At 40.4% G+C, this 11,696-nt stretch overlaps 1 protein-coding gene across 1 annotated transcript; it reads left to right on the top strand.

Annotated features, from left to right (window-relative positions):
• The first annotated feature begins 1,081 nt into the window (after positions 1-1,081).
• RAD52 (RAD52 homolog (S. cerevisiae)) lies at positions 1,082-11,696 on the top strand. The gene is made up of 11 exons (XM_009332892.1): positions 1,082-1,168; positions 2,855-2,956; positions 3,508-3,601; positions 5,321-5,388; positions 5,660-5,778; positions 5,868-5,943; positions 8,945-9,141; positions 9,350-9,486; positions 10,057-10,137; positions 10,671-10,913; positions 11,189-11,696. Exons 1-11 carry the CDS (start codon positions 1,082-1,084, stop codon positions 11,245-11,247), a joined length of 1,263 nt encoding a protein of 420 aa, XP_009331167.1. The 3' UTR covers positions 11,248-11,696.

Genomic DNA, 11,696 nt, shown 5'->3' on the forward strand with positions numbered 1-11,696 from the left:
TCTTGTATGTATATTGACTTGTCTTATATTTGTATTGCATACAAAAATCTTAGTGATAGACTACTGGTTGTACTCAGCGTTTGTGCAAATACAATTAAAAATTGCCTCTGTGGGCTTATACAGAAGTGCTGCTCAGCTCCTTTGCACGCCTGTTGTATAAGGTCTCAGCAAGACCACTTCTCCAGCAGCAGGGTGGAGTGGTGATGCAATACTGGGTAGTTGTTGGATACTGGCTTGGAAAAGGGTGCCATCTACTGAATTATTGGTACAACTTCTTAACATTCTTGCAGGTTCTGTATGTTTTTCAGCTCTGCATAGTTTATATGATACCATCATAACACAAGACAGTATGATTACAGTCAAAACAATAATCTAAAATGAAGACTGAGGAGGCAGGGTATAGACAAGTCAAATTTTAGAAAGTTGCCTCTGCTTTTTATCAGAGTCTAAGTACTAATGGATATTGAAAGTGATCTAGGAAGACAGTGCTGAAGAATTTGAAAGAGGGGATTATTTTGTTTTTCCTTACCTAGAATGGTACAATGCATTCAACGTTTATCTAAAATGAAAAAAACAAAGATATCATTTGTTACCAATTTAATATTTAGAATAAGGACTCAAGACATTATTAATTTTTTGTTCTAGTCTCTGATCTTATGCAGGATCCAGATGCTGTTGAATTATATTTTTTTCTTTTACTAGCAAGGATAATTTATTTATTCTTTAAATAAAATAATTGTTTCACTGATTTAATTTAGGCTCACCCTTGTTGGTGATGGATGGAAGACCAGAACAGTGCCTCTGCTTCTAGGATGAAACTAGCCATTTCTGCCTACGTAGTGTAATGTATTTAAGAAGAAAAGTTTTGACAGTTCTGAAACAACGTCAGAAAACAAATTTCCAGTTGGGGCTGCAGCAGTTCCATGGAGCGAGAATTATAATATTGCTGTAACGTCCAACACATCTATTACAGAATATTGTTATACTCACTGGGCAAGTGGACTTCAACACATTGGCTTGTCTTTATACAGACTGTTAGTTCCGCTATCTTCAGTGTTTGTATTTCCTCTTATCTTTAGGGATGCCTGAAAGTCAAGGGAAAGACAGCGAAAGCCACATCAGCAGCAGTAGTTCCAGCACTAGCAATTCGGTTGCTTGCTTCGGACAGGTCAGTTCCTTTTGCCTGAGAGGGAAACAGAAGTTTTGGGCTTGTGCTTCTGGAAACCTGCCCTGCATATTTACTCATTTTAAAGTTGGATACAGTAAGGCTGGAGTCACATCCATTACCCGAGCTACACTATACCTAATCGTACATCACATTTTCCTCCATGATAGCCTTGGCATGCCTCGAGTTGTAATAAATTGCTCTGGATTCTTCACAAAAGGTTTTTAATTTTGTTCCTTAAAAATGGGGCTCATTTTATTCTCTCTTACTCCCAGATGGCCTGGTTCATGCTTACACACATTCTCAGTACTGGTTCAGAAAAGTCAACTACTTTCAGCCATTAAAAAATAATTTTAAAAAATTTAAAATAATTTGGGAAAAAAAAACGCATCTGGACTGAACAGACCTTTTGGTGGTGAATTCTCTTCTCCATGATAGGCATTTATACATAGTTCCTGAATATGGCATAAGCATGTGTACTCTCCCTTTTTTTATACCTTTTGGTTACAGGCTTGCATTTTAGTGTCAGAAAAAGACGAAGTTATTCCTTTAAGTTTAAATAGAACCAAATACAAATTAGAGAGGTTTCGCAGGTGTGGGAACATATATGGCACACACACTATCGAATTCTGTGTTCTGCTGAATGAGAGGGCAGCCAATACATGCGTACACAATACTTAGGATTTAGGTGGTAAAACCTCTGCTCTGTCCCACATCAGAGCATAGCAACACAAGCTTTTTAGTGCTTGAATCCTTAAATATGCATTTAGGCTTCTCTAAACTTTACAGATTGTAAATTGTATTTCTACTAAGACAAGGAGCAAAAGTTACAACACTTTAGGCTTCCAGTGATGCTGGTGTTATCCAATGATACCAGTGATGCTGGAGTTATCCAAAGGACCTTCCCTGCATGAGGGGAATTTGCTGAACACTCCTCAAGAAACTCCTATTTTGATTGCTTGCCTGAGCTGCTATCCTCCCTGCCCTGATGCCATATGATGGTAGAATAAGTTTGAACTTTGTTTTTGTTGGAGTTTTTGAATATACTTTTCTTGTTGGTCACAGAAATATTACGTTTTATTTTTGCAAGGTAAAACACAAGCTTATATGTGTGTTCCTGGCAACCTTGACTAGGATTATGACTGCATTAAGATTTCAATAGGATACTAATAGGCCTGGCTCATCTCGGTTCTTCTAATGCAAGTGATGGTTATGAGAAATGAAAAAGAATTGCTACAGCTCAATAATTAATGCTTGTATACATATACTTCAAGAGTAAGAGAAAAAAACAATATAATGCACAAATGTAATGCACACACACACCTCCTGAGGTCTTTCCCTGTCTGTTACATCCTGATTCTAAAAATGGATCATACACCTCTTGGAAGGACTGTACATGGAAAAAATGGGATAAAGAAGTGATATTAGGAGAAGAGGGGGAGCTAAAATAGCCCAGCTCCCTCAGCCGTTCCTCATAAGACTTGTTCTCCAGAATATAATGCACAAATGTAATGCACACACACACACCCTGAGGTCTTTCCCTGTCTGTTACATCCTGATTCTAAAAATGGATTATACACCTCTTGGAAGGACTGTACATGGAAAAAATGGGATAAAGAAGTGATATTAGGAGAAGAGGGGGAGCTAAAATGGGGAGAGTGAGATTTGTCTTACCTTGTTTTTGTCAAGTATCAATACACAGCAAGTGAATATCAAGCTATCCAGCATGCTCTTCGTCAGAGACTGGGTCCAGAATATATCAGCAGTCGGCAAGCTGGAGGAGGACAAAAGGTATGAACAAACATGCATAGGTGTTTCAACTCACAGTTTTTTCCAGCAAAACTAGGGTAAAAAAAGTTGCAATAATCCTTATTTTTCTTAAGTTAATTTCCCACTAGTAGTTTAATGTGCAGATATGAAAGCAAAGTCAGCATAGCATAAATTCTGGCTTTTACTGAGTCACAGGTTCCTTTTACACTTCAAAAAAAGGACTCAACTTTGCAGTGCTTCATCCTTGAGACTTTTTCTTATTTTTTCCCAGAACTGGAATATATGGAGCATTATATAACATTGGCTGCATTTTACCCTCTTTAGTGCCCGCTAGGTCTGCCTTCCCTTGATTAAGTCCTATTTGTTGTCATATTAGCCCTCTACCACAGTTGCTGGAAGAGGGTGAACCTAAAGCTGCACCATCTCTCTTTTATTCACATTATCTGAACCTTGAACTTACCTGGGTTTCCTCAGTGTAACGTGTGTAATCCCTCGTTAAAATAAGCATGTATATATTTGTGCACATGTGTATGTATTTTTATATATACGTATATATATGGTTTTCTTTTCAGGTCTGTTACATTGAGGGTCACAAGGTAATCAGTCTGGCCAATGAGATGTTTGGCTTCAACGGCTGGGCTCATTCAGTCACTCAGCAGAATGTTGGTAAGCATCTCTTGAGGATAAAGCAGTCTTTCTTCTTGTTTCACTGTGAGGCCCTGAAGGAAAAGTCTCTCAGATAAGGACCAGGGTATCTATCCTAGAACTTGATCACTTCAAAGAACCTGGGGAGAGGCATGTGGAATTTCCAGGTGTCTTAGCAGTTGGGAAGAATGAGAGAAATTGAATAATAATGGACCTTCTGTTTTCTTTTTAGATCTTGTACTGGATCATAGTCATTATTCTAAGTGTGTTTATGATTATTCTTGAGCTATTATAATCAAGTTTTCTGATCTCTATGGGAACACTCAGTGACTAGAGTCAAGAGTAATTACAATTAAACTACTTAACACCCAGCAGCCCTGAGCCAACTTTCATACTCACCTGTAATTTTTCTATTCTAACAAGTTAATACTCTCAGTTAATATTCTCCTGATCTTTAGGGACCCATCTTTTTCTGCAGATTCTTCTAGCCAATACCTGGTTCTGAGACTTTTTTTTTTTACAGTAGAAAGCTTTGGAAAAATTATTCTTCTAGAAAACCGTATTCAGGTGATATGAAGCTTACGCTTCTTCCATCTCAATAGCTGAAGTAGTACTTACCAGAGAAGTATTGTCCTTATTTGCAGATCTGCTATGCTTAGACTGAAGACTGGGCGTTGAAGTAGCTCAAAGCAACTGCGTAAATGGACCTCCTTCCTTCCCCCCCACCTGCAGAAATCATTTCTTACCTCAGGCTGGTAGATTCTAGACATAAAACAAGTTACTTCATTGGTTTCCATCTATTCTGTATCACTTTTTTTTTTTCCTCCCTCCTTTTCAGTCAAGAAAGGACTGACATCCTTCAAGCTTCTATCTTTTTCAAATAATGCCATAACAAGTCATTCCTTAGCAATTCAGAGACAGAGGATTCTGTTATGTTTGGTTTTAAGTTTCTGGGTAGAAAAAGGGCTTGCACCTCTGGCAGGTTTACAAAACAATTAAACAAATAGACCAGCTGAGTACAGAAGCGCTTTTGGACCCCAGAGTACAGTTACTTGTACAGTTACAGCATTTCATTTCAGACGTGTCATGTTACTATCAGACTTGCAAGACTGCTAACTAGAATACCCTATGTATATTATATAGCATCGCTTTTGGTGTAGAATAAGGTAGATTAGAGCTTCTGGATTGAGAGTTGTATTGCAACCTGTTAAGCTCTTTTAGATAGTCTGTCCTGGATAAAAAACCTTGTGCAAAATTTCGCAAACTGGAGACTTCTAGTATATAATAGGAAAGAAATTACTTGTATAGGCAACAGTTTCTTTTCCATTACTGTTTTTATAAATTGATACTTTAAATTTTTCCTTCCAGCTGAAAAAAACTGTTATGCTTTGAACATGTAGGATACGTAGCTGAATGAAAAGTAACATTTATAACTCTTCCTTCTTTTATACGTTTTAAGTTTATACATGTAGTAGCAGGGTGTGAGTGTTTGGCAGGGCTAGCCACTAATAACCAGAAAGTATAATGTAACATGCCCAGAGCATACATGCAAGTCAGCATTCTCAAAACTACAGTTAATATTTTGTAAGTCATGCTCCATTTTATAGAAGATGATACAGTGTCTTGGGCATATTCAGCAAGTATGGTACAGGCTTATGAGTGTCCTCAAAGGACAAAATAAGATCTAAATGTGGGTCAGAAGTCTTTTGTATTATTTAGGATGATACTTCTCCCTCTCAGATTTTGTTGACCTCAACAACGGCAGGTTCTATGTGGGGGTCTGTGCATTTGTGAAAGTTCAGCTTAAGGTAAGTGGATTTTTTTTTTGTTTGTTTGTTTGCTCTGTCTATAGTTGAGCAGTTGCCTAAAGCTGTGAATGAAAGTTCATGCATAGGTCAGACTGTGGTTCTCAAGTACTGTATTACACCAGAGAACCTAGCGGTGTCCCAAACATTGACCTTGCTGTAGAACAACCAGCTAAGAGCAAGTAATCAGGCTTAGGAAAGCACAGCATATAACAAGAAGTGCTGTACGTGCAGAAATTCCCTTATACTTACTAGTTTTAAAATTTTACTGCAGGATGGGTCATACCATGAAGATGTGGGGTATGGAGTCAGTGAAGGCCTGAAGTCTAAGGCCTTGTCCCTAGAAAAGGCAAGAAAGGAGGCAGTAACAGATGGACTGAAGAGGGCACTCAAGTAAGCGAAGATCAGTACTCGTACATTTTCAGAAGTTAAGTGAGAATCAACTGTTATTTTCAGTCACAGTGAGCTCTCTTATTTCTCAGGTGCTTTGGGAATGCTCTTGGGAACTGCATCCTAGACAAAGACTACCTACGAGCCGTGAATAAGCTTCCACGTCAGGTGCAGTACATGGGCTGTTAGAGCAGGGACTGCTAGATGTCCGCTGCTCCTGGTCCTTCATATTAAAAAAGATTATAAATAATGATATCAATGCATCTCATCCCTGCATGTTTCCAGCTATGAGACCAATAGCCTTTGCCTGCTAGTTTGTGTGAACTGTTTGTTACAGAGTTCTTCCCCGACATTTCACCACGACTACTCTAAATTTTGACTATTTGCGGTAGGCAAGGTTACTATGGTGAAGAAACAGTACCCTACTCAAGATGTCATGTGACATTTATGGCCATGTTGGCCACGTCTCTCTGTTCAGTGCCAGTAATGCGTACATCTGTGTTCATAGCAGATTAAATGTTACCACAGAAAGCACTAAACTGTTTAAACTAGCTCGGTCTAGGTGCCATTTTCTCCATGTGGTGCAGTTCTTAAGACTGTTTAAGCTTTGTCAGTCATAGCAACTCAGTTCATTGCTCTCATCTAGCCACTTCTGCTTTAAATGCGTAACAGCAATGATACCAGTGTCAAGTCATATATTCATCACATAGGTGAAATGGAAGTCCTTGGGAGAATAGAGTCTGCTGTGTGCACGTCTTTACTGTATACTTTTGCCCTCTCTAAGGCAAAAGCCAGAACAGATCTCTCAGTTTGTTCTCGTTGTCAGTGGTAGCACAATCCAGTTTACTATTATGAATTTTAAAAGTCAAACTTACTTGACATATTTCTCTCATTACTGGACTTTTTCAGGAATTAAAAAAAAGAGATAACTGCATACAGTGACACAATTGCCAATTGCTGTAATAGGTCATAAAACCAGGGCAGGTTTATGCCCCTGCAGGCAGGGCAGAAGAGTAGCCAGACAGTACATCTATTATCTGTGTAACCTGGCTACTCTTCCATTCCTGCAGAATCAGGACCATTTCATTTAGTCCTGAAGTCTCTCAGGCTGACAGCCTATATGTCAACCAGTGGGCAGCAGGAAAAGGAGTGTGCTTTAGACTTCAGGGAGCTTTGGCAGAAAATAGGAAGTTTTTCCATGAGAAAGACTTCCTCCTTCAAATAAAGTTTTTAATACGCATAGCCCACGATATCGTAGAAACAATACCAGGTGGGTCACGTACCAAAGCTGCTTGTTGTAGTTGGAACTTTCGCTTAATTCTAAGCAAAATCCATACAGTAGCAATGTCAATATATACATTGATAGTTACTTTGTCCTTCTACTAACCGTTATTCAAACTCTACCAGGCCCTAACGCACATCACACCTAGACAGAAAATAAACTCAGAGTGGTCCTTGTAACGAAGTTTACAGCGCGCCTGTATTTCACCCCTCAGTGTTCATTGCTCTTGTTAGAATAGTTAACGAGTAGTTATTCTGTAAGTGTTTTTGTACTGAGGTCTCAAGCAAAGGTAATTTCTGAAGGTAGTTTCAACATTCAGTTAACCAAATTGGATCCTTCCCAAAAGAACACTGCAAAATGCTAGATGCATCTATGATACAAAGGGTGAACCAAACCGTTTAGGCTGGACCCATAACAACTTCTTAGCCGTTGACAGTCACTTCCAAGTTTTACCACAGAACAGCAAAACAGGTCGCACTATTTTCCTTTGCTACATGAGGAGTGTACACATGGCCCTGCAAATGTCCTCTGCTTGACTTCAAAAATGTGTTGGCACCTGAATTTTGCAATGAATTATCAGCAGGATGTACTGGACTTGGCTGCTGGAGGATGAGGAGTAACATTAGGAAGATCTACACTCCAATTTATTTGTTTTAAATACCGGATACGATACTACCAGTAAACTGTGGCTCTTGAATGTATGAAGAATTAGCATGTACAACTGATGCGTACTTCAACACTTACTTTCCTTGCCGTAATATGGTTCTTATCCTTACTGAACAGTAAGAAGCCATGTTACATCTTGCTTTGCTTTTCAGACTCCTTACCTCCTTAGGTTTCAGTTTGCAAGGGAAGAGCTGCAGTTACTTTTACTCTGTGAAGCACTAGGTCAAACAGTGAACCTTCCAAGGTAACCAACACCACGGAGAAATGCCTCTTGTGGAGGTCTGTCTTTGGTCCAGAGAGAGACAAGAAATTGTGATGTACGTCTTCATCAGTGACAACCATGCTTTAACCACGTTCTTTCAGAGCTATCACAATTATTTATAAGTATGCTGTGATGTAACACAACAGTCTTCATCATATTAAAGTTGTCCTGGCTGTTACCGAGGTTGCACCTCAGTAACCAACATTAATCTTGTTACCAGCTGGGGGCAGTAAGCCTCTAGGCAGCAACCTACCTTGCTCATTGAGGAGAAAGTAAGCCTTTTACAACTGCTCATCCATGGAGTTTCATAGTAAAGTTGCCTTCATCATAGGATTTACCGAACTCTGCTAGCCAGCCTAGAACTGAGGCAGTTCTGTTTAGCTAACTTAGCCTGAAGGAGCAGATCCAAAGTGACACCTCACCAAGTAAAGATGGCACAGATCTCCGCTTTGCCAGGGTCATGGTCTAGTAGAGGCATTACCACAAATCTGTAAAATCACAGAGCCAAACCATCCCGTCTTTAATAAAAAGAGAATGGTGTACCTTCCTCAGTGACCTCACGATTGCAGAGCTGAGTAAAGGTCTGCCATGCCCTTTAATACAAGCGTGAAAACGGAACCGGCAAAACTAACAGACTCGGCAGCAGGCTTGTGAGACTGTCTGAGCTGTAGGATTCTGCTTCGATCACTGTTCTCGTTTGCAGAGAGCACAGTCTGGGGAGACGTGGGCTATCTGCCCTGAAGCACTGAACTATTAAGCTAACACAAAGTCGGATGAATTCAATTATTAACTAACTGAATGACTTTGTACTGAAAACGCATTTCAATTTTCTAACTTACTGTTCCACTTAGAGCAAACAAACTAGTTTTTTCACAGTACTGTATAGAAAAAGCCTGTGCATATTTCATTAACTTGATGAAGGAAATTTCTGAATATGTTTTCTTTTTTTCCTTTACTAGATACCCCCTGAGTTAGATTTGGTCAAAGCTAAGAGAGAGGACTCTGAGCCTGAAATAGAGAAAGCAAGATACAATAGCTGTTTGGAAAGGCAGAATGCAAGAGGGAGGCAACATTGTGAGATGGCATCTACTTGTAAGCCTGGTCAGACAGAGGCTGCTGTAGCAGTGGCAGATAACAAACAGGCAAATAGTTCCAGGTGAGACTGCTATTATAAATTTATTTTATAAGCTATATTAGAAGTTACTGTACCTTTTAAAACACACGGACAGCCCAATTTGGAAGATGTCATAAAATGCAAGTTTAGTGGATTTTCCTTGCTGTTATTTCTTTATGCATTTTTTTCTTCATAAAATGTAATTGCTGAAATCCTGTTTAACTTTGTGCTTACTTGGGGGGAGGGGCAGAAATACCGACTCCTTAGCTATCGAGTGTGATGCCACTTACCAGCGGAAATTGCGACAAAAGCAGCTACAGCAACAGTTCCGGGAACAGATGGAGAAAAAGCATCAGGTTCTAGTAGTTGCTCCTAGCAGCAAACAGGGTAAGAGTTGGCACTAAAAACTGACAGTTTTAACGATAGCTACTGGCAGACTTGTGTTGCCCTCAATACAGGAGCCCAACCAGTTTCATTTGCTTTTGTACTGTACCATCAACACACCTTTGAGACCAGAGGAAGGAGGGTTATCATCCTTTTCTGCTCCCCACCCCCCCCGCCCCGCTTACAGTGGCAGGAATGTCAGCCCTAAAGCTGCATCATTAGAACTGCAACTTTCCACTGAGGTGGGTTGCAGGCAAATAGATATTGCATTAGCTACTAATATGTTGCTCTTTATTCATGGGGAAGTCTGGACAGCTGTGTGGTAAGCAGGAACTTGGGGATGGGGTAAACAGGCTAAAAACCAGTTTGAAGTAGTGCAGCTATCAGCCATCATCAGGCACAGAATCTTATCATTCCACATACTGCTACCAAAACACAACCAGCTCTAGGAAAAAAGAGGGTACCTGGTGGCAGCTGCTGCTTACCATTTCAGACTTGTGCTCTGTTAAGAAGGAGTAAAAGGGTTCTTCCGTATTTCTAATATTAATCTCTTCTTCTGTTACCTCCATCCAGCAACATCCGATCCTCCGGTAAAGCACAGCACTCCAGCAGCAGTACAACAGGAACTAGCAATAGAAGAGGAGTTCTTCGCAGGTCAGCCAAAAAGTGATGAGCAATAGTGTGTTAAATCATTAGCATTTAAATCAGCTTTTCGGAGTACAGCATAAAGGTCAAAGTTCTGAAGAGGTTGGAATAATAGAAGTGCAAGTATGAGTCTGATCTTAGCAATACAAACCTTGCTTGAGTGGCAGGGAAATGATGTCCATCACTACGAGGGGTTGCACACCATGCTTTTCGGTAGGGAGTTGTTACAATGTATTCGGTAAACCCTTTTCCTCAAGTGATATTGCACAGAAACAGAACATTTGTGGGGGTGAGGGGGTGTCTTAACATAACTGTGGCTATTTGGGTCACCCTTACACCGCAGTGCCTGGACATTGCTGAAATCCAGAGCACAAGGGGTAGTACTGGTTCCCTGCTGTGCGCTGACATAAAAGGTGCTTTACAGCTTCACTTTTGTAGTGGCCACCACTCATAGGAAAAGAGTGGGCTGGTCCTGGAGTTACTGTCGCTCCCATAGTACAATATTGTCGTCTTTGGTTTCATCACCTTTTCATTCATTCTAGATGATCCTGAACTTTGGGACATTTCCTTGGAGACCACTGATCTTAAGATAATGGGTCACAAAATGGCAGACCCATCAGCTGGACACCAGATAGCTGAAACACCCCATGGACATCATCAAATGACTACTCATAACAGGACACCTCACAGAATGAATTACCACAAAGCTTCTGCTAGACTTGCACAGTTGCAGCCATCTGCTACAATCACGAGCAACCGCAGCTGTGCCAGCGAGCATACCCCAGGTACGTGCTACCAAGAACTGACTGAGTTCTGCCTTAACAATGGCTCTTGGCTTTGAAAGCAGCACTGTTAGATTAGTAAATTGGAGTGGGAGAAACATCCTTCTTTTCTTGGACCTGGCTGCAGATGCTGTGATAGTGGGCTAGGAAAACTACCTGTTTTTTCCATCCAACTGTCCTATCAAGGAAGAGCTAGAAAAAGAGTTGAGGAGCACTTTTAGAAGCAGAAAAAAGCGCTTTAAGAAACTTCCCTTTCCCACTGTCTCCCTGTTTGGCAGAGTGCAGCCCCCACAGGAGAAGTCAAAGCTTGAAGAAAAGGAGGCTAGAACCTACGTAAGGCACCTGGTGGTATCATTACCTGCGTGCTGGATTACATCAGAAGACTCCAGTTGGCTGTTCAAATTACGCGAGGAAGTCTCATGCATTAACAGATTTTCCTGCATAGTACAGTGAAGCAACACAGAAGAGTTTAATACAGCCAGCAAGAACTTAATGTACTTCTAGGTTATTACATGTTTCAGATGCCTTTTTCTGTAAACAAGCAATCATTTGTGCTTCTGCAGCACTAGACTTACAGCTGTATTACAAGCTGACATTACACGTAATTTGCCGCAAATGGTAACAGAATTGATCTTTAAAATGAGATGCAATTCATAGCTTCTTTCTCCCTCAGTGTTGCATTTCAGCACAGAGAAAAGAGATTTTCAGTAAAATGGGGAGAAGAGTGGGTTATGGTCAGATGACAAAGCCCACAAGCCGTGGTCGCCTGTTCGGTGAGGCTGAGGG

Source organism: Pygoscelis adeliae, unplaced genomic scaffold (assembly GCF_000699105.1).
Source record: "Pygoscelis adeliae isolate BGI_AS28 unplaced genomic scaffold, ASM69910v1 Scaffold38, whole genome shotgun sequence".
In the NCBI taxonomy this organism is placed as follows: Eukaryota; Metazoa; Chordata; class Aves; order Sphenisciformes; family Spheniscidae; genus Pygoscelis; species Pygoscelis adeliae.